Genomic DNA, 23,652 nt, shown 5'->3' with positions numbered 1-23,652 from the left:
TAAAGTACATTATTTCTGATTTCAAGAGTGAATTGGTATCAGTCCTTGCACATGACAAATGAAACTGAAAAAGTGAAAAGCTGTTTCTTGGTAATGTGACTCCTGTGACAAAGAGAGAAAATGTAGCTGGCAGCTTGGAATTACACTTAGTACAAATATTACATCCCTATTAATATGTGAGTACTGTTGCCCATCTCTGCCAAACTCAAGTTTTGGTAAATAGTGGTTTATGAGCTTTTGTACTCTGTGTCTACCCAAAGATGTTTTTACTTTAGCACATGTGCCCAGCTTAAATAGCAGCTGTGAGCATACACGCTGTGTTTTGAGTATGGATACATGTGCAGATACAGTGTTTCCTGCAGAGTGCTAACCCACAGGGATGAACACACCTGTAATATTCATAAGGAACAAATTACAGCCCACACAATTATCTGGGTTTTCAAATTCTTCACCCTATGGAAACCAGGATGATTTTTTTTATTTTTTTTTTTTTTCCTAATAGCTAACAATATTAGCAAGTACTAGTCCACTGTCCCTACTTAGTAGCTTGATAAGGCAATGGAGGGTCTTTCAGTTGCTTAAAAATGCCTTAGAAGAGTAACAATTACTGTGAGAACAACTGAATACTGGTGGTATTCCATGGGAAATACTGAAGACTTGGCTTGACAAGACACTAGAGGCTCTGCTTCCTACAGAAGACTGGACCAGATGATCTTCACAGATGTTTTCCAACACAGACTTTCCTGTGATGCTAACATGGAAAACAGAATGAGGAAGAGTAGCTCTCCTATTTTGCTTAATTTTTTTGTACAACCTTCTTTGCTTATAGTAATAGTAAAAAAGAAAATAGCAAATCCAACTGAAATGCACATTGAGGGCAGAAGTTTGTCTTCTAGTTCAGAAGTGAAAAATGGATTTTGATGAAGGACAAAGAGGAAAGTAATTGTGTTTTCCCTTGATAGGAACATTGTGTTTTCTTCTAATCCTTTATTCCCTACTGCTCTATCACTTGTAATGATATATGGGACCTGACAAGACTTGATAATTAGAAATTAGAAAATTTGAGAGAATAGGGTTCAGAATGTTCTGTTTACTTGAGTAAATTCAACTACAAAATACTCTTATTCTTAACAAAAACATCACTGTCCTGATCTTCTCAGATAACAACTGAGAGGAAATGAGAACAATGTAATGCAGAGAATTAAGTAACGAGACAGTTCTTCACATTTCTGATTAAATGGTTTAGAAATAACACTGCTGTTTAAAAATATAGGGGGAATAGCCTGCAATGGAAACCCCCATGAACTGGTAGAACTGACTCCTAAATTCCATTGTCTGAAATACCAACCAACAAAAACACTTACATTTTTGAGAATTAAACATGTCTTCCCAAACAAATCAGCAGTAATCTTCTTCTTATGATTGAAGTCTGTGAGGTATATTTTGAGAATCTGAATGAATATCTATTTAAAAGGAAAGAAATATGAAAGTACTGAATAAAATCAACGGAACTGATCACAAAATCTGTATTAAAATTAATCTGTTAAAAACTATGTTGAGGCATAAGCAAAATAATAGAAATAGCAGCAACTCCACAGCATTCCCATTATGAAAAGTTCTTTCTTCAAAGTATTGGATGATGGATTTCTGTTCAAATGAAAAAAATGACATAATCTGACACATTTGAAGCTATCCTTTACTGAAGAGTATCTAGACCACTTAAAAACAGAAAGCTCTAAGCTGAAGTACATAATCATATTCATTATAATTATTCCAATTGTATTTTGCCAGATAGAGTATCAAACGTTTTCATATGAAACCTGTACCTCAAAATAAACATCTCAAGTTCTAACTACCTTCTCTTATAAAAATTGTGATATTCCAGTTCTGTTTTTAAGTTTGAAATACTACTTGCTTCAAATTGACATTTTTGAACCTTGGGATAATTTGAATAATCAAATGCGTTGTCTCTTTTAATATGTTATTTTAGAGACAGTTCAAAAAGGCAATTCAGTCTTTGTCTTCATCTTGGAAGATGTCACGTGAGTGCTTAAAAATAGATGATGAAGTTGCCCGTTTTTAAACATATAAATATGCTTTATGTTTTTAAATTACATATATTAAAAACAGCAAAATCTGGGAAATGTTATTACTACCCAGCAGAAGAGGAAATAATTAAATGGCCACTTTTTTGATCTCGCTTGTTGATGCTTTAGACAGTTTTGTGAAGTTTTGAACACAAAACACCAACATATCACCTACTGTTTCAAAAATAAAAAAGGAAGGGGAAAGAAAAGACTCAAGAAAACACTTAAAGAGGGTTTGTTTTCCTTCTCCTGGACTGACTCTGAGAAAGATCAACTTTGAAGTCAGAGAAACAAGTGGAAAATGAAAAAACTATTCCCCATACTCATAACTTTTTTCTTTTCCTTCGTTCCCTGCTAGAAAAATACAAAGCTATTAAAAGCTCCAGCTAAAGGCCAAAGTCACCATCCTCTTAAGGTCATTTCTAGTGGGTCACAAAGTAAAATCTTCTCAGTGTTTCTGCAGTTACATCACCATGTTGTTACTTTACATTCTTTTACAATTTTATGGCTGACTTTGAGATCATGTTTAATATTTCCTGGTCAAATTAAACTTCATTCTGGAAGCTAATATCAAATTCCCTTTCTCATCTACTTGTAGGGGAATCAAATCCACCAGGAGAGAAATTACTAGGGAGAAACTTGCCCAGAAAATCTCACTCGTTGAAATATTCCTAGTGAATTGTCTGCTTAAACTTAAGAGATTGGGAAGGAAGGTGAGGAGAAAGCTACGCAATTTATGTCCAGATTTAGATTACCTCTGCTAAAACTCAGTAATGGAAATGATTCCATACTTGATCACAACTATGCACCATTAAATAATTATATGAAACAAGTATTCATTGGCTTTGTGTAAATCCTTTTTTACTTTTTCTTATTGTCATCTTTGAATGCTGTGCCATGATGTAGGTAGTCCTTTCTGGTTTAAAGGAATATCTTAATTCCTTTGTCCCCATAAAATCAGGATATTCTACTTAGCACAAAGTACTGACTCGGCTGAATTGAATTTTCAATTTTATTCAAATAGCTTAGAGTCCCTGGAGCTGCAATGCCCAAGAATTGTCCTTAAAGTATAAACTTATCTATTAAACATGCATTTCTTTCTCTTTTTATGAACCCCAACTGTTATGTCTTATTCTCTGGAGTAAAATTTAAAATTGTTATGTTATTCAGTCTGACTTCCTGTATTTCACAGCCCAGTAGATTTCACTATTTTATTCTTTTGTGAAGATCATATACATGCAGAACAAAGAGAACAAAAATAAAACGAATACTGCAAAGGCACAACTCTGCTACACTACTTCTTGTCTAGTCTATGGTTCACATTATTTCCTAAACTAATACTCAACTAATGGTTTCAAATCAAATCGCTCTAAATGAGACACGAATACCTACCACATGTTCTTCTTTTCTAAGCTCAGTATCAAGAAGCATGAGATCTTTTAAAAGAAGACTGCAAAGGCAGAGCTTAACATCAAAACTAAAACAAAGATTAAAAGTGTTAAAACCAATCTAAACAGGTCACACACAAAAAAAGCAGCATATACAGTAGTCTCATTTAATCACTAAATTCTCCATTGCTCCTAGAAAAGGAGTAAGATCATTTCTACAGTGTCTTCTAATTCTGATAAAATATCTCTATTCAGAGATATTTTAAGTCAAAAATAGTCAAGTCAAAATAGTGTTTTATCAAAGTTGGAGGTGCAGTTCTCTTTTGAAAAAGGCATGGTAAATATAGAGATGAATGGCTACAAGAAAGGGAAAACAAAGCTTTTAATTCAAATTGTTGAAATGAATGTATATTTAGAAAATATTTGTCATCGGATCTTCCTCAAACCTCACAATGACATACATATGATTTTCTTTATTTTTGCAAATGAGTATACGTACATATGTTTATTCGTTTAGGAATACCCTGCTAGCTAAAAGAAAAAGAGTTGATAGTCTACGGATTAGCTCTACTTGCTCATCACTTGTGCATCTGATAAGTGTACAGTCTTCCTTCAGCATAATGTGAACCATACCTATTAATTCAAGGAGAATGAGCGCTGTCATTTGCTGTTCTCAGGATACCAGCTGTGTTACTTGAAGATGTACAGTAGAGAAGACTATTAGCTTAGCAACAATTTACTACATGAGTGAAGAGCATATGAGGCAAAGGGCTCTCCTTACATTAACTGTGATAATGTTTTTCACAAGAGTGCACTTCTAAAGTTCTGGTTCCCAGAATTTCATAAACAAGAAACCGACTTCAGGGTACACAGTATGATGCATTTTTCTAGTCTCTCCAACCACTGCTTTTAGGGTTAGAAGCCTATAACTCTGTCTTGCGGTGAATGTATGCATTCAATACCAGTCTTTCATTTATGCCAGACCTTTACTGATTGTTTTGAAAACTGTCATAACATACCAAGAAACAATCAGACACAAGGGCTGGATTATTGCTTACCTCTCACACGTGAGCACTTCGGGGAAGCAGGTTACCTTGAAGAAGGCTCGATCCTGATATCTGTCATCACTTGTTGTTGAATGTATTGTTGTGGAGGAACTACAGTCCTCTTTGTCTCCCTGGCTAAGGGATTCCAGGCTGCCTGATGTAGACGCCTCCGTTACCTGATTAGGCAGAACTGCCTGCTTTGGATTCTCATGCAAAGATGGATTGGATGAGCCATCTGCCAATGGCTACAGTAAAAAAAAAATGTACAAAGTTAATTAATACAATACAATCAGGAGATAAACATCTCATCAATTTGCAGTGTTTGGTTTCAAGCAAAAAATTAAGCAACATATAGAGCAGAAGTGTTTCCATGTAAATTAATGTTTATCATCTTGATAGGTTTCTGGATTGCCTGGAAATGTACTCATCTGATGAGGTTATCTGCTTTGAGTCATTTTCCCTTACTGAAAAGAAGATATCTGTGTGCCTTTTTCTTACATCTCCTTGAGAAGATACAACCTCCATTAATGTTAATGGGAAGAAAAGGTTCCTTGACTGCAGTGAAAATTGACTGGACGCAATGTAAAGCACCACAAGTTTCAAGGGGAGATGAAAGCAGCTGATGCCTTGCGAAACAATTGCTCAGTCAATGGCCTATAAACAAACAAATATCCCTTTGAAACAGATTGGCATTAAATTTTCTTCTGGTACTTGAATGCAATTTACTTTGACTCAGAACTACTGCCATTAATATTTACAAGTAGAGTCTAAAGCCATACCCTAAATTTCTGATTGATGGGATAGATGACTTTTGCCTTCAACGCAAATGCTGAAATGTTACTGTTCAGAGGAGACTCATTTTCCTGTGTGGAAAAGAAGAAAAAGCAATTAAGATTAGAGAATGACAGTGGACCTGACAGTTGTTCACTGTAAATGTTCCATTCCTCTTTTTGATTATATAACTTAGAAATTCCAATTGATAACTGTTTATTGACTATTTCAACTTTGGTGTAACAAGTCTTCTCCTAGGACTCCTTCAGGTCAGGGTATGAAACCCAGAAAAGAAAACTCTGTCATCACCACTGCTCCAAAATACTTTATGCTTGCAAGGGAAAATGGGCAATAGTTGGTATTCACAAGTTATTTTCATTTCCCTTCTTTTCTCTTTTATCACTAGCTACAGATTTCGCATAACAGACTGAAATAATCTTAAGAATAGAAAATACTGAGGGATAAACTCCATACATATTATCATGGCTAAAAATTGTGCCTTCCAATTTAAATAAAGAAACACTAGAATTATTATTTTTTTAGTCCATTTTTTTCTCTTTTTTTCCCCCAGAAATATCTTTTATAGTACAATCCTTTACCTATAATCTAGAGAAAACAGCAACGTTCTTCCAGGGAACTATTTATATAAAATCTATTCTTTTCACCATACCTGCTATTTCATGTTGCCTGACTTTCTGCTCCTCCTCTTTCCTATCCACTGCCTGGAACAACGGGATAATCAGTTTTGTTTTGTGAGATTATGCATGTCCAATTAAAAGGCCAGATGTATACAACAGACAGAACAGTTAGAAGATTTCCTGTTCTATCCTTTTTAGTGTTGGGGATTTTTGTTTTCTTTTATGTTGTTGTGGTTTTCTTTTCCATATGAAATTAAGGAATCTGATTTGTTAAAATAATTTTCTTTACATAGATTTTTCTAGAACATATCACAGCACTTCTGAAATCTAAAAATAGAGATAAGAAGAGAGGAGTAAATTACGTCATTCGTTAGACTCTTATCACCGCACCTTTTCATCTCCATTTCATTTATTTGCAGAAGACATTTTTGAATTTACTGATAGAATAAAAAGCAAGGGGGTCAGTATGTAAAACATTTTCTCATACTGAGTAGCCCCACTGCTATAGCATACATTCAGGAATAGAAACTGACAGATTCATTGCTCTGAAATGGCTGGAGGCAAAGCAGCTTCAGTCCACAGCCATAAAGCTGTATCACAGTGTGCTGGAGCTAATACATTCTGCTCCTCAGCAGGCATGAGTAATACAGAATTATTATTAATACGGTAATTATGGTATTATTGCAGCGTGGAAGATCTCAGAATGAAAATATCTGTTTTTCTGAAGGCTTTAACCTCACTAAAAACATTTCTCCATCTCTGCTTCTCCCTGAACTGAAAATTTGATGGTAGTAAAAGCCAAAGCCTCAGGGAATTGGAACAAATGAATCGAAAAAACATATATAACTTCAGAAGTTTGGCAAATAAATGGCAGAAAGCCCTTTCAAATAACAAGGCCACCTCTTAATGGGTCACAAATGAGCAACCTTGCCTGGGATATATACACAGTTATGAAGGATTACCTTTTAAAGGCTCTGATGCATTTTCAAGAAGAATGATAATATTCATAAATTTATACCACTGACAAGTTCTCTCACAGGATTTGCACTCCAAAAGTGAATCTAACCAATCATCAATTGTTATACTGTATTTTAACTCACAAAAAACAACCAATGGCGGTTTGTAACAGTTCTTGATCACAAATCTGAAATGAAGAGCAATTGTCTGCCAGGATTTAAACCAAGGCTAAAATGTTTACAATAATGTCTGTTTTCTCTTTGTCCTGGAACCACTCCTCATTGAAAGCTAAGCACGAGGCTTTCCGGCTTTAACTTTCTGCATGTACTTAATTTATGCATAATAGTGTTATCTGAACTGCACAATTATTAAATATTTCTACCCACGACTTTTAACTTAACAAGTGCAGTCAAATCAGCATTAGGTGAAAGGCAAACAGTTACACCATAGGATTCATTCTCATGATATCTTTGAGAATACCACAAAAAAAAGTGAGAGATTAGAAGTTCTGACTGAAGGTTCATTAAAATTTATATCTTCTCCCGATATCTTTCCAAATTACTTTTCTATTTGTCCACGAATCCAAGAGCACCACACTGGTGTTCAACTACTTGTGGTCATTTGACCTCTGCATTGCGTATTCAGCTGACAACTGATGGGAGAGTTCCCTCTATGAGAAAGACATTGAAGGTGATGTTCTCTAATGTATTCAGTTTGGTTTATTTATTCTATTTCCTCCCACTGATTTTACTGCTGACAATACTCAGTCCAACTCAGTCCTATATCCATACATTAAGAAGGCACTAGAAGGAAGTATGTGTTCCAGATAAGACCTGATGAGGGAACTTTGATCACCTTCAAATTTTCTCTAATAATAACATAATAGTAATAAGTCTAATAAGACTTCTCAGGGAAAGAACCCATTATTAACTATCAGGACTGATTTCAGTACTTAAGTACTTCTTCCTTCGTCAGTAGTGTGAGCATTTTCCACCAGGCAAAACTAAGGATGCCGATGACCAAAGAGATCTCAGTATCTTGATGGAAATGTACAAGGACAGTTGCCCAAATTAAATGGAATTCATAAGGGAAATGAATGCCTGAAAAGACTGCATTCCTAAGAAGCTATTATCACTCATTCTCCTTCCCACAATTTCTTTGAATGCTTTTTAAGAGCTCAGTTCCAAGCCCACTACAATCAAGACCATTTGGATATGGTCCTTAATGTGCTGATTAATACGTTCAGCAAAATGGACATACACTTCAAAGAACCCATCTTTACCTCCAACACCACCTCTTCTTTTGATGTATAGGGTTCTGCTTCACTTTTTGTAAGAGGATTTTCTTTTTCATCACAGTTGAAACTTTCCAGAAGTCTCTGGGAATCATCTATCTGAAATTCCAAGACAAAACAGGTAAAATATAACTCTGACATAATGTAGAATCATCTGAGGATATCCAGGCTATTGTCAAAGAGCGTTCACATCTCTCTTCTGAAAATGATTTCAGTATCAGCTGGAAATGATAATTTTGGAAAAATACAGACTGAAAACGAACAATAATTTTATATATGCAGGATGCATTCTACTGAATTTGATTTGTCATTCCAGAAGTAAAACTTTAACCCAAAAAGAGAATGTAAACATGTCAAAGCCACCTGTACTCAAAATGTATTAATACTATTGTGTCAAGCTCACAGTCTTTGTTCAAATTTTTAGTCAAAAAAGCCAATTAAAATTGTCTGCAATTGTTTGCGGTGAGTAGAATGTACAGTATTTTTGCCCACTAGCCATAAGGAATACTTTCTAAATGAAGTTTTATGTCTGAGAAAGTTCCTTTCAAGAAAAAATAGCTGTCATAAAGCATTCACCACCTTCCTTCCCCAAAAGCAACACATACAATTGGTCTTTCATAACAAACACATCCTCTGGTGTGGACAGAAAGGCACAAAGTGCTCTGCTGCACACATGCTTCTCTGCACACTATCATAGACTAAAGTAATAATAATGTTAGTCAGTGCATCCAAACATAGCACTGCAAGGAGTTTTATAGTGAATGAGAAAATGGCAGCCACCTTACCCTGGCCACTTCTTCCTTTTACTTTTCAGCTTTTCATTCCACTAACTGCTTTTTCATGTAGTCTAATGATAAGGCTTCTGCCACTATGCATGTAATGCTAACAGAAAATTTCTCCTTGAATTATTTGGTCACTTGGTGTATAAAGTAGTAGTCAGTTTTCTCAGTACATAGAAAATTGCTTAGAGTTTGAATAGATTTCATTCCTTATGACTTGCCTCTATCACCTTTCTGGAACACAGATGCTCAGGAATACAGATTGTGTTCTTGGGTTTGTCTCCAAGATGTGGTGAACTGAAGACATTGTTTCCCAAGAACCTACTATATGACAAAAGAACAGCTACAAGTCCACTTTAGCAATCTTAGCACTATCTATTTCTCCCAAACCATTCATAAAACTTCGTCTGAGTGACTGGGAGCTGTGGAATTAGCCAAGCTGGATTCACCACTGTATATTGCTCCACAGCCATTCCAAAATAAGAACTTACTTTCCTCAACTTAATTCTTTAGTTACTCATTCTCACCCACCATCCATTTCCACTCAATTGCATAACTTTAACAATATTTGCAGTTTTCCGTGATTCATTTCTTCTCTGTCAACACTTCTAATCTCAACTCCTTCCTCTCCATTTCTGTCCTTTTTTGCACATTTGCAGCTCCTTCCAAAGACAAAAACAACTGAAATGATGCCATGCTTCCCTTTTGTGTCATTAAGAAGCTGAATAAAACCAAGTTTAACTGTAATTACTGTATACTCCATCAAACTAATCTAATATCATAATGAGACAAACTCTAACCCAAAGGGCCTCTAGCAATGATGTTAAGTACAACAGGAGAGTTTCATCGATTGAAATGCATACCACAGTTCACCACAGTGTTGGATGCTATCATTGTAAAGTTTCGATAAAACTGTCCTTGTATGCACAGATCCTCAGATTAATAAGGCAATGCATGCATCTGAATCCCACATATAGAAGTGATTAAGTAGGGTTGTGTGACAAACACTGGTAGCTTACTGTGGTTCTTCAGGCACTGCTCCCTCTGCAAGCTTAACTCACATGCTTGGGAAATGCTGCTCCTGCTCTTATTCTGGATACAGAAGGCCGTAAAATTATAATTATACAGAAGCTCCAGCATAGTAGGTCCTACATTATAGTATTAACTATAACACAGGAAGAATACTACCAAATTAAAACAACTGTATGGTAAGAATACTGCATTCAGAAGGATGCACCACAGCATAGCTGAGGCAGACAGTGCATGAAAGCAAATGGTACAACCTAAGGTTGACCTGTTTGTTTGGGAAATCAGGCCCTAAAGCACGATCTGACTGCCCTGCAGTGCATTCTGTAGTTCTTGGGAAATAAACAACTTTATTTTTTTTACAGCAGCAGCATTGATTTTAATGTCATTTAAGAACCTCAATGCATTCAAAGATCTAGGCCAGAGAGAAATGACAGCTTCTATTCCCTATTGATGTAAGTGACAAAAAGGATAACATTGTACAAGGCGATATTTGAGTTGGTAGTGATGGCACAATAAAGATACCATCTATTAAGTCAGGAAAAATGAGAAACTGAATCAGAGAGGCTCGCACTCGCACAGGATGCATTGATCCACTATTTGAAGTGAACCCATTGTCAGGGTAAAGTATGGCTTCAAACAGAGCTTCAAATCTGCCACTTAAAAGCGGTCGGGAACATGAGGATTCAGTGATGCTCAGCCCTAGCAGACAGATACATGCAGCAGGGTACGTATGGCTGGAAAACGTGCAGAAATGAAACAAGGCCAAGCAGACCCTCTGGGTATTTCCTCACACACACACCTCAGTGCAGATTTACTGCTGTAAGGGAACATTTAACACTTCTGTGCTCTATAGTTTCCTTCTTTGGACTATTCCTCCAGTTGTAGGGTGGAAATGAGTGTTTGTTTCCAAGCAGTTCACAAACAGAGCTCACCTCCCTGTGACAGACAAAGCCGCAGGCAGCTAAAAACAAGTCCAAGGATACAGACCAGCATTTGGAACACATCTGCACCTAAAGCAGTGTCTTTTTGGAGCCGTTTATACGTATGTTTACATGAGTAAAGCACTGAAAAGACGTTGCATAGAGGAGTGCCATCAATCACACGGCTCCCCAACCACCACTGGGTCCACGCAGACAATCCGGCGTCACTCCGGCCCCGCACCCGGGCAACCCCAGCGCAATGGTTGTCTGCCTTCCTCTGCTCGGCGCACAGCCCGGCCCAACAGCGCCTCGAAGTCGCTCACAAAACCTCTTTCGCTACTTTATGTCCGTGTATCCCCGGGCTGAACCCTCCCCCCGTCCGGCTGCCCCGTACCTCTCTCCGCCGGCGCGGCCTCAGCAGCGCGCAGCGGCAGAGCAGGGCGGCGGCGGCGGCTCCGAGCAGCAGCCCCAGCAGCACGGCGGGGGCCAGCAGGGCGGGCAGCACCCGCACTGAGCGAGCTAAGAACTGCAGCCCCACCGCTCGTAGGCACTCTGCAGCCGCCGCCATCGGCCCGGCCCGACCCGACCCGACCCGGCTCGGCCAAAGAGGAGGTCCCCGCCGCCCGTCCCCCCGCCCTTCTCCGCGGTGGGAGGAGACGGATGGCGGATGGATGCGAAGGCTGAGGCCCGGTCTGGATCGGGGCAGCGCGGTGCTCTGCGGGCCGGCCCGGTGCCGTGCGGGGCTGGGCGGCTGCTGGCTGGGCTGCTCGTGGTGCTGCTGCCATCCGTGCCCGCTCAGCTCCTAGGGGCGGTCGCCCGGCGCCTCACGCAGGGGCACGGGGTGCCGGGCCCACCCCGGGGGCACTGCGGGAGGACGGAAGCTGGGGTAAGGCGGTGTGCCCTGTCCTGGGGCTGGCGGGGGGTGCTCACAGCAGGCAGCGAGGTGCTGGCGCCCGATGTGCCAGATGGTTTGGCCCAGTGGAGTTCGGCGTTCATAGGGTCATCCCCTCTGAGTCAAGCCAGGAGGGCTCAGAGGATCGTGAGCTGCTTGGGCTCAGTACCTGCCTTCCTGCTGTGATGAACGCAGACTGAGCTTGGAAGGCTCGCAGGCCCACCACAGTGGGATTACATGCAGCCAGAACCCTCACGGCCATGCTGAGGCCTTGTGATGGTTTCACTGTCAGGTATAGCTCCCAGGGATGGTATGTTGGGTCACTGACACCAGCTGCATTTATCTGTTCTTGAGTGGATACATTTGATTCTTATATCGAATAGCAGTGCTCTTGCCCACTGGTGTCAGCCTGCTATTAGGAATGCCATCAGTGGTTTAGGATAAGGTTTTTATTTAATTCTAGGTAGTTGTTTAGCTGACTGACACTGCACCAGCATAGTTCTGTGTGGTGAATGCCAACAAAGGTCTGGTGGGGGATGGAGGAGGTCACAAATTGTTATCTACAGGCTGCCCTGGGAGGTGGTGGAGCACTGTTTGTGGGGGAGTAAGAGGTTATGTGTCAATCTGAGTGACATGGGCTGCTCTGGCCACAGCACAGGTGATGGCTGGACTCAATGATCTTCATGATTCTGTGATTGTGTCTTGTCTTTTGGTTATAAAAACTTACTAGGCAGGAAGCAGTAGTGCTTGAAAATCAAGAAAACAAATCCAAAACTTCTTTTTCCACCATAAAACCAATGTAAAATGTAGGGAAATGCATGCTGGCAATTTGGCTGCATTCACTTAATTGCTTGTGAAGTGTGATGGTAGCACTGTCCCATAGGGTTGGTGCTGGTTTCTGCTTGCTGATGTGAAGCTCCTCATGGTGCCTTCTGGTATTGCAGAGGTTTCCTGCAAGTGACTGGAAGAAAAGAGCTGAATATTCAGATTGAGTTTTCCAGAGTAGGTTATTGAGAAGAGCAGAATAAGCCAGAAAGAAAAACAAGGAGCAAGGTGTGTTGTGGTGTCATTCGTTGTTGATGCAAATAGGAACATAAACACGAGATTTTGTGCATGAACTGTTGTAAAACCACAGATGAATGAATGCCTGGAGTCTCTGGAAATCCTGAGTCATTTGTACACTAATTGCCTAGGCAGCAGGCTTAACTAACGAGCCGCCTTTGCTGCACTCGTTTATTCGTGCTTAGACTGGTGTTTGTCTGCTTTTGTTACAGACTTGTTTACAAAGAAACTGTTGACATTTAATGCTCACCCCATATATTGCAGAAGAGTCATATTTAGGATTTGTATTTATGAACAGGATTTATGTTAAAACTTAACAGACCATCCTCCCATATGATGATGATCCTCCTCACTGATGAAAATAGTATCATTACAGCCATTTACTGTACTGGTACACATTTTGTCAATGCAGACAGACTGTTCTAGAAATATCTGGCAAAGGTTAATACTCTTTTAATGTTATTTCTACTTCGGTGTATCCATAAGCATATATGACAAATTCAAGTGTCTATTTATATGTATAAATCATCACCATGAAAAAAAAATTGTTTAAGATTTCTGGTGGAGTTTGTGTTATTTTGGTGCTCCTGAGTAGTCACAATTCAGGGTCATCTAGATTGTTCAGTTAATGAGAAGAAATTAGTGCTGAAGTGAGAGATGCAACAATTTAGTTATGCAGGAAGACCTGTACAAGTGAGTGGTTGGAGATATGTAAATAGTGTCCAACAAAGAGCTCAGTGCCTGCTGTATCCCAAAGCTGCATCCCTGGGCTCAGAGAGCTGCATGTGCTTATTTTCTGCTTTAAAATGCTGAGATGTCTTGCATTTTCTTCAGTGTTGAGGGAAGGTGCCCTATCTGAAGTGAGGACTGTTTTCACACAAGGTTAACAGACACTGCAGCTATGGCAATCATCAGGATGATGAATTTTTCAAGCAGCTAAAGAATAAAATTGCCCCTTACTTGCTGTACTGTAATAATGATGTTGTATGTCAGGACTAACAGTACTTATACACAGTGCTTGGGAGCATACGGAAACAGCAAGTGCAGGTCACACTGCTTGGTGAACTTGGAAGATAGCTGTTAATCAGCTGGCTCTCATAACTGTATTTTGTCACCCAGGGAACCATTTTTTTTTTGTATGAGAGCTTGTTTTTGTGACTGCTCCATCATGTTCAAAACATTGGACATTATAAAGCACTAGTTTCTTTTATTGAAGTTTTAGAGCTATGATTTTTCTAACAATCTCCGTAGTCTGGGCAGAGGCAGGAGTCTCATAAGGTACAGTTTTTAGCCTGTGGTCCCTTCGGATCTGTATAGGCTTGTTTATTCAATATGAACTGATTCCTGCTGCTCTTAGCAATGGGATTTACCCATGTCCTCGGTTCTGCATTTGAAAATAACAAGAATTATTGTTTAAGAACAAACTCATACTTGGTATCAAACACTTCTGCTTTTCTGTTGTGTAGTCTCAGCCTCGTAATACTGAGTACAAATGCAACCAGAGTTCCAAATGTTCATATTCTTACGACAGTGCAGCAGCACTCATACTGCTTGATAAACCAGTGTTGTATCTGTTGTGCTAGTAGATTTTGGAAACTCAGGGCTTTGTGGAATAAGATTATAACTGTAAAGCATGAATTCTTCTTAAGAATTTAATTAAGCAATATTATACGTTTAAGAAAACAATTGTTCTTTATAATGGTTTTCTTCTATGTTAACTTTAGGTTATTAAAGATGATCCATGGCTTCAAAAAGAGATGAAATGTCTGGGGATGACTGGTATGTACCTGTTTTCTCTCGTCAGTCTGTGGGAATCTCAGCACTTCACAGAGATGTGTGTGCAGCTGGGCAGGAGACTAAAGCCTAGTTTTTTACTTGCACCCTGACTTGAGAGGAAAGGAAGACAGAAGAAACGATGCAGTGTAGTTCTATCGGCATTCCATCAGGGTTTTTACCTGAGATGCTGGTCCAACAAACCAAATCTGAGTGGTTCACTGAGTACTGTAATGTTCTACCTTGTACTACAGTGCAACTACCTTGCACTGTAATCTCAGTTTGTTAGAGGAGCTTGACCATCTGTGGATATGTGCTGTCAGCATCTCTGTCCTGGTGTACAGCCCTGCAGAAGTAGAGGCACTCATGGTGTTCTGCCTCTGTGCCTGTCAGTGGGACGTCTTCATCCTGGACCGCGGGGGAAGGTTCTCTTGGGATTTAGGCTCCCCAAGCAGTTCATATAGAAAGGAGCCTCTATGAGATAACCTTATTTTCTACCTTGCTGTGGAGCATTTTCAGGGGTCCTCTTTCACTTTTAGTCATAAGGATATATAGGAAGCACACTCTAATGCTCTGTGTTGTGGAAAATCCATGTTACTTGAATCTGATTAACAGCTTCTTGCTTTTCAGAAGCTACCATTACCACTGCACATTTGCTAACGCTTGCAATAGCTACTCTTGAAGCTATCTTTGAACTATCTTTATGCTTAAAGGAGTCACTAGCAGCTGCATGTGAGGGTTGATTGCCACAGACGCTTTGAGTAGACTTGAACAAATTGTGTAGTTTCTCTGACTCTCTGGTCTTCATTTTCTTTATCAGAGATAATAAATAACATTCTGCTTGATAGAAGTGCAGTGGAGATAAGTTATAACATCTTCATGTACTGTATTATTATGAACAAGGTAATGTCTGTAACAGACCCCTCCTCTATGGTGGAGCATGCCATTCCCCAAGGGATGATTCCATAACATGCATTTGCTCAGAAATTACACACACTGAAGCTGTCATTTAGTGAGACATCTCTAATTTCTTTGCCCTGTGCTGTGGCTAATTCAAAAATGAGTTTATTAATTTAAATAGTAAAGCAAATAATTCAGATTTTCTCAGGTTCCTTGTTTGTTTTTCTTCCTTGTTATATTTACATGATGCAAGCTTTGCTGTTCACATCTTCCTTTCTTATGAGTTACAAATTAATAACATATAATCCACTGAGAAGGGAATTGTGTGTGGTTTTGTAGTTCACAAGAAGGTGCTGGACAAAGTGAAGTAATTGGAGGATTTTAATGATTATTTTTTTGGTGTGTGAATTATTTGCTGATTGTCTTCCATTTCACTGGTAGGTAATTACACGTATTAAAAGAAAGGCTGCTACAAGCGCTGGGTCATATGCCTGATTTTCTGGCTGAGAATCGCCCCACGCTAGTAAGAGTACATGTTTAACACATATAAAGCTAAGTTTGAAGTGGTTTGCTTGATCAAGGTGCTAGAATGTTTATTTATTACTGAAATAGTTCTCAGTGAAAGTAGTGAGATTGGAACTTCTGTATAAAACGTTTGCTACTGAAATTGGCAGCATATTGAATTGAAACTGTGAATGCACACAGATTTCATAGTTTCTGGTTGAAGTTTATTTCAAGTTTTTTCTGGGTAAGATGAGAAAAAGCAGACCCGAAATAGCTCTGAGATTGGGGAACGCAATGGATTTGTAGAATTATGTTAGAGCCTGGCTTAATTTAGCAAAACAAGCATGAAAATAGATTTGTTTTGTCTGGTTGGTGCCTGTAATTTCTTTGACTTTGTAACAAGGAAAGCTAATGGCAGCATTCAAAACTGCAATACAGTAAATTACTACCTTTGCTTGTTCATTGTTGTGTGTAATTGAAAAGTCTTTAAATTGGATCTGGTATCCTGGATGGTTTTCTGGACAAGAAATAATTGAGAACAACAAAAATAATATAGTAAACAGGTATATTTAACTCTTTCCCTACTGAAATAAAGCCAGGTAATTCAAAGCTATACTGATAAATTCAGAGGGAAAGCAAATCAGACTGTGATATGGGACTTGAATCACAGAATGACCTGTGTTGGAAGGGACCTCAAGGATCTTGAAGCTCCAACCCCCCTGCCTGGCAGAGCAACCAGACATTTGCTAGACCAGGTTGCCCAGGGCCACATCCAACCTGACCTTGAACACCTCCAGGGACGGGTCATCCACAACCTCCCTGGGCAGCCTGTTTCAGGACCTCACCACCACCTAGTAAAGAACTTCCCCCTAATATCCAACCTAAATCTTCCCTCTTTCAACTTAAAACCATTTCCCCTTGTCCTGCTATTATCAGCCCCCCTGAATATAGATTCCCTTCAGGTACTGAAAGGCTGCAGTGAGGTCACCCCGCAGCCTTCTTTTCTCCAAGCTGAACAAGCCCAGCTCCCTCAGCCTGTCTTCATAGGAGAGGTGCTCCAGCCCCCTCATCATCTTCGTGGCCTTCCTCTGGACCCTTTCCAACAGCTCTCTGACTTTCTTGTACTGAGGGCTCCATACCTGGACACAGTACTCCAGATGGGGCTCCACAAGAGCAGAGTAGAGAGGGACAATCACCTCCCTATCCCAGCTGGCCACCCCTCCTGGTGGAGCCCAGGTTACCATTTGCTTTCCAAGCTGTAGGAGCGCACTGCTGGCTCATGTTAAGTTTCTCATCCATCAGTACCCCCAGGTCCTTCTCTGCAGAGCTGTTCTCAAGGACTACTCCTCCCAAATTGAAATATGTAACCTGTGAGAGCTAAGAATTAGAATGACTGTTTTAAAATGAATTAATTTTTAAAGGTAAACTTTACATTTCACAAACTTCACATTCCTACCATATATTGTCAGTTTGGGATTTGCTGTAAAGGCATGGGAGCTTTAAGGACATACTGAAATCTTTGCTGGAAACCTATTACAAGACTATTTAATTTCATGTCATCCTATGTAATTGCTGTGCTTTTATTTTAGCTGCTATCAAGTACAAATAAGGCACTGGAGGTCGTGGAAGTTACACCTACCACAGATGCTAATCTACTACCTTGACTTGTTCAGTATGCAGCCCTTTTAGTCCTGTGGCTCAGGCCTGTACTTTAATAGTGAAGATCCCCAAACCTACAGCTTGGCAAAGTACAATAGGCTGATCACAGAGGACAGTTTCTTTTCTTAGTCAGTTTTCCATCTCTGGCTCATGTAAACAGAGACCTACCATCACCACAGCCTTCACATGGTAGGGTAGGTGCATTTTGTACCACAGTGGGTACTATCTGTATTTGACAGAAAGCAATTGTAATGAGAAGTGATGGTGGGAGACCTCTCCTCTCTGTGTGTATTTTATGTGGCTTGAATGTGGCTGCTAAAATTCCAAGAGATGAGGATCACCACCCAAAGCAGTAGTGCACAGAACAAATGAGTTGTCAAATGACAGTGTGGGGGGAATAGCAAGGGAAACTGAACTCAGTTGCTGTTTTGGTCTGATTATGCATTGGAGACTGTTACAATCAATTGAGCACTTGTCAATTTTTGTTATTGAGGCACTGAGTGAATGCTGTAGGAATGTGTGTTAAGATAGTGTGCCAGTCTTCCAGCTGTTTCAGTTAAATTAATATTTATTTTCATGTTTTCATTTGGCAATTCAATACAAAGTCAAACTGCCAGCAATAGTAATTAACTAGGGATATGCAATTTTAGGCAGGGTTCTGTTATAACTGTTTGTATTAGGTGATGTAGGATCAAATAATTGGAAAATATTTAAATAACATGCTGATGAAGTAAGTTAAAATATTTATCAATTTGATTATGAACTGTAAATGTGTGAAATGTTTAACTTACATCATTGAGGAAAAGAAAGAAAATTTCATCTCGGAGATGATTTTATTCTCTCCCATCTCAGAAGAAACTGAAACTACTGCCTTTCTTTGATTAATGTTTCATTTGGTGTCTTTGGGGATGTTTGCAGCAAAGCCCCAGATGAAGCCTCATGCTTCGTGGTGATGCTCACTGGGAGATGTTTTGGCCCCAGGCTTGACATGTGGCTAGCTCCTGGCTGGGAGGTGCTCTGGCTGAGCAGCTTGGCAGCATGTGGCTGGAATTGCTAGCAAAGTTTCTGTTTCAAAAATGACTGACAATAGCTTCTGTTTAGGACCAATGGAAGTGAACGCTGTGCAGCTCTAATAATGGCTTTTTTGAAAACAGCCGGAAAAATGACAAAGATTAGAACTGTAAGAGTATGGAACGAATAGAGTACAGAGCTGGTGTAACAATTGAGATGCACCTCTGAAGAGGCACCGACAGTGGTTTGCTCTCATTTCTGATCTGCAGGGCATCAAAAAGAAATCTTGATGCTTGTTAGTGAAAAGCCTCGGAAGTCAAGCAATAGTATTTTCTAACCTCATACAAATCTACTTGTAAAAAAGCAATTTCAGAACAGAAAACTAGGATAGACTTGGAAACCTTAGAGCATCTTATGCCTGTAACATCCTTTCTGAGGTGTTCAGTATCTGTCTTGAAACATTGTTCAGCTGTCTACAATCTATCTAGGACCTTATCTAAGAAGAAGCAGTATATGAATTGCTAAATACAAATATGTTGTTGTGAGGGGAAAGTATTCAATGAATTCTGTAGAAGAGCAGTGATGTTGACTGTCAGCTGGATTGAATGACAGTTAAATATTTGTGGATCAGGAAAAGCATATTTTGTTTACCTGATATTCAATACTACAAAAAGTAATGAGATATAGAAGTGTTGCTTTATGGGCAAGGGAAACCGGGTTATTTGCAAACAACCTGTGCTGTTAAACATAAAGGATGAGAAAAAAAAAATGGACATGAGTTACTGATCGTATCTGTTTGAGCAAAGCCTTTCCCTAAGTACAGGGAAGATGCAAGTGAATTTGCAGAAATATCCTTGTAATTGTCATCAACATCAAGGCTGCTTGACATAATGTCAAGAACCTGCCAAATCCCTGGCCTCATTTCCAGTGATGGAGAAGCCAAATAACGTGCCTGGAGCCTTATGCTGGGAGCTGTCCACGTTACTGAGGATTGTAAGTGATGACAAAGCACAACTTGAAAGCAGTCGTCTGTGTAATTAATAATCCAGAGCTCTATTCAGAAGCAAAGAAAACAATCCTTTAATTAAATTGGTTATTATGGACTTGGTACCATCCAGAGGGAAGTATCAGAGTCTGCTGTCACATGAAAAGGGCAGTTGCAGTTAGATATGCTGATGGAGGGCTCTCATGGTATAGGGCACAAGAACAAAAGGTATTTAATGAATCGGTTACACCTCTTCTTGTCTGACAGCCTTCACCTGAGATGCAGAAGGAAAGGATGTGTTAGAAAAGAAGCACTGTAGGGGTAGTAGTTGCTCAGCAGAGCCTGTACATATTTCCATGTTGACTTCTGACTCTTGTAAAGCTCTAAGGTAAAGCTCCATATGTTCAATTAGGGCTTCTGTTTCTTTCTGCTTTTCCTGTAGTCTGTCAAGAACGGGAAAGTTGGTGCTTCACCTCCATAGGTGTGAGGTGGCAATTGCATCAACATCTAAAAGGAACAGCAAATATGAAAAGAATCAATTCAGTGTGTGGATATGAATGTAAGAGGCATGACTTAGTTGTCAGAACATAGACTTGGAGCTGTTGTAGACATATCATATCCTATGTGGACCCAGGCTGGCAGTCAGCATGTCAGTTCAGCGCCGGCAGCATTCCAAGTCATTTGGGCTGTTCCTTCATCTTGAATCTGAAATGCAGCATGAATGAATGCCCTGAAAAATACCAGCCTGAAAAGTATGCAGGCATTTGGTATTGTAATTAAGTGTTGCTGTTTTCCTAACCATGTTTTTCTTACTATTTTTATGGCCCCTAAATAGGGCTGTGTCTATTGCGCTATGAACAGTTTAAGTACGCGAGTGAAATTTAGGGAAATGAATTAAAACTAGCTGTAAAATTTAAACAAGCAATTTTTTTCTGGCCTGTATAAGCCCAGTTTTATCCAGTATAAACCACTCTCACAAATAAAAAACATGATATCCTGCATGTGAAGCTCCCTAAGGGGCAGTTGTCCATCTGCGTTCTGTAAGCAGCAGGAATGCATCTCATTCCTTATGTTAACAGAAGCCTTTTCAGTGGTCCATATGCATTCATACACACATGATAGGAACTTCATCTAAACATCAAGTTCTAAATGTGCTGTGAATGTCTTTTCAATTTACAACTGACGTTATTTCTCAAATAAGCACAACACAAAACTGTCTTTTGTAAAATGGGAGGCATCTTGTATGTGTGAGGTTGTCAGTATGTTCAGCTTTCCATATTTCATTAACAGTTGAAAAAAATGAAAATTTACAGAAAGTCATTTGCCAAAAAGTCTTCTCTTCAGTGAGAGCTTTTGTTCGTATGCGTATGTATTGTTAATGAGTAAAATACAGGGTTTAGAAATAGGTAATAAGTGAAAAGTATTATGCAGAGAGTAACGAAATGTATCTGTCAGCATAAAAAGCCAACAATCATTTTGAAATTTTCATTATGTATTTTCTCTATTCAGGAGCTTTATTTTTTTACAGTTAGGAGATTACTGATTTATAGTATAAACTCCTATTACTGATGTCATATGTGCTTTTCTTAGATGGAACTAATTTATCATGTAGTTTCAAAGCTGTTCTTGTAATTTCATGGCATTTTTCATAGTAATGTTTACTAAAAATGTGAGTGTTGGTGAATAGGGGTAGCACTGATATTGCTCAATTACTAAACTGAAATGTTTGATTTGATGGCGCTCCAAATCAGCTGATAAGTAATTGACATCTGTAGTCAACCAAGAAGTATTTTTGTTCTGAACGTGTGCTGAAATATGTAATGGTTAATTGGCAGACTGTCACAGAAGCACAACACTCTTAGAAGTAAGGCCACTCATGTTGTAGGGTGCTTCAGTTATTTATGCTTTGCTGAAAAGATTCTTTGTGTTGAAAATGTTAACAGTTGATTTATTGCTTAAACTTTTTAATTCATGGATTAGGTGATTTAATGTGGAGTATATGTGAGCTCCCTTGGTAGGATGCAGTTCTAATTCCTGATGGCTTTTCTGGGAGAAGTGCCGTCTCTTCTCCCTACCTACCCCCATGTCTCCATTGCCTGTTTAGATTTTAAGTGCTCTGGGGTAACGTGTGCTGGACCCCACGTGTGTGCAGAGCACTGGGTACCATGAGCCCAATCATTCGGATGACATGCACCAAAGCAGCTGCACAGGAGCTTCCTTTAATTCTAATACAGAGTCTTGCCCTGGTTTTCAGCACTGCAGTTGCCTCTGATGGTTCAAGCAAGTGAAGTCCCCGATCTGATCTTGACTTCTGCAGCCTCAGATGATGAGTGGAGCCATTCGATATTTGCTATGATACCCTCATGGACAAGGAAGATTTTGTTCAAACGAGAGTCTTCTGTTAGCCACCAGCTGGTCAGTAAAAAGATGGTTTGCTGATTTCAGTGTTTATAAGCATCATAGCAATTACACTGAAAGTGGATATTGATGGGAAATTGCTACTCAGTTAGTACATTTCTAATTCTGTCCTAGGTGATTATATTAGGTTTAGATGGCTTCAGCAATACCAAATGGTTGTGAGGCTTCTAAATAATTATTGTAGCAGATACAGCTATGTGATTGCTTTTTAAATTCTGGGATGTAGTAATGAATTGCATCTGTATAGACTGCTGAACCTTGTGCACAGTGTATTTTTTTATGGAAGTTTGGTAGCTAAAAGATGAGCATGTCAATTAATGCACTTGTAGTTAAGAGTGGGAGTCTATACAAATTTGGCCTAACAAAAAGATTTATTGCTGGCATAACAAAGTTCTTAAATTTGAATATGTTTAAACCCCCTAATATTTTTTTCTAATTTCCTTATTTACATAATTTAACTTGTTCTGCAGTTTGTGAATTAAGATTGTTTCTTTTAGTATATAGTCTTCTCCTCTTCCACCACAGACTGAAGATGTGTCCAAGTTGTCAGCATCCTCTGGATTTGGAATAACTTTTCAGAAATGTGCTGTGGTAAGGTTTGTTTACATTTGTCTTGTTAATTTGATAGAAAATTTGTACTCAAATGTCCTTTAAAAACCATTGAATTTTATCCATACTGAATGTGGTACATTTTTATGTTGAGATAATTGCTTTCTATGCAAGATGAGTAATTTTGCATTGATGATTCATAACTGAATGAAGTCAGTGAAATCTTTTCCAGACTTCAGAGGATTTTGATTACGACCATTGTAAAATACCTCTGTGTGAATCTGTAAAAATAGAAATGTGAGAAAGCAAGTGAACAAGACTGAGTAATGATAGAAACTTTAGAGAATGTGATAAGCCTTCTGAGATACATTGGCTTAATTTTGTGTGCCTTACCTGTGTCAAGTATAGACTCCTTTTGAGGCTCTGTGATGCTTACTCTGTCCTTGAACATCCTGTCATAAAGCCATGGAAGAGCTTTTAATGAAAAAAAAATAATAATTTGACTGGAATAAAATGCTTATGAAGAGCAAGGACCTCACTGATTCAAAGAATTTTAAAGTTTTCCATTTCACATTCATTTTACGTTTTCAGCTGGCGTAGATTGATAGATCTACTTACACTGTTACTTTATCTTTTTTTTTTTTCCCCTGTTTTTTGTTTTGTTTCATTTTTTCCCCCACATTGGGTGAATCACATCTGAATTTTTGTCTTTGGATGCAGTTCACAGTGTTTGCCCCTTGGAAGAAGAAAGTGCATCCAGCTTTAAGGCAAATCTGAATTCAATCATTGACATGCTACATTTGAAGATAGATAATTTAGTACCCAGTACAAAAGGGGTGACATTATGACCTGCGCTGGATCATTTGCACAGAAAGAGAATGAATATTCATCTCACTCATGGCACTCATTAGCTATAATGTCATTATTGAAATGGCTGCATGTCATAATTAATGAGGCTGAATAGTGAGCATTTCAGGAATAAGAAACAGT

The 23,652-nt window shown here is 39.0% G+C and overlaps 2 protein-coding genes across 6 annotated transcripts in view; one reads left to right on the top strand and one right to left on the bottom strand.

The window, feature by feature from the left end:
* Positions 1–11,511, bottom strand: part of EVC (EvC ciliary complex subunit 1) — a 52,020-nt gene extending 40,509 nt beyond the window's left edge. Inside the window, exons 1-6 of one of the 2 annotated variants that reach the window (XR_004306879.1) lie at positions 11,304–11,509; positions 8,170–8,280; positions 5,301–5,384; positions 4,534–4,766; positions 3,480–3,564; positions 1,365–1,463 (exon numbers count right to left, since the gene is read on the bottom strand). Coding sequence is in view for 1 of the 2 variants with exons in the window: in XM_032443975.1 (XP_032299866.1) it covers positions 1,365–1,463; positions 3,480–3,564; positions 4,534–4,766; positions 5,301–5,384; positions 8,170–8,280; positions 11,304–11,477 (786 nt within the window). In the remaining variant the exon portion in view is untranslated. Of the gene's footprint in view, positions 1–1,364; positions 1,464–3,479; positions 3,565–4,533; positions 4,767–5,300; positions 5,385–8,169; positions 8,281–11,303 lie in introns of both variants that reach the window. The other variant, XM_032443975.1, reaches the window with a different exon arrangement.
* A 43-nt stretch (positions 11,512–11,554) lies between these two features.
* Positions 11,555–23,652, top strand: part of EVC2 (EvC ciliary complex subunit 2) — a 58,385-nt gene continuing 46,287 nt past the window's right edge. For 2 of the 4 annotated variants that reach the window (XM_015862637.2, XM_015862639.2), the window contains exons 1-4: positions 11,555–11,795; positions 14,588–14,642; positions 21,950–22,110; positions 22,639–22,704. In XM_015862637.2, coding sequence (XP_015718123.1) covers positions 11,577–11,795; positions 14,588–14,642; positions 21,950–22,110; positions 22,639–22,704 — 501 coding nt within the window. In that variant the 5' untranslated portion in view covers positions 11,555–11,576. Of the gene's footprint in view, positions 11,796–11,864; positions 12,855–14,587; positions 14,643–21,949; positions 22,111–22,638; positions 22,705–23,652 lie in introns of those variants that run through there. The other 2 variants (XM_015862636.1, XM_015862638.2) reach the window with 2 other exon arrangements.

Source organism: Coturnix japonica, chromosome 4 (assembly GCF_001577835.2).
Source record: "Coturnix japonica isolate 7356 chromosome 4, Coturnix japonica 2.1, whole genome shotgun sequence".
Taxonomy (NCBI): Eukaryota; Metazoa; Chordata; class Aves; order Galliformes; family Phasianidae; genus Coturnix; species Coturnix japonica.
This window is presented reverse-complemented; position numbering and strand designations above follow the sequence as displayed.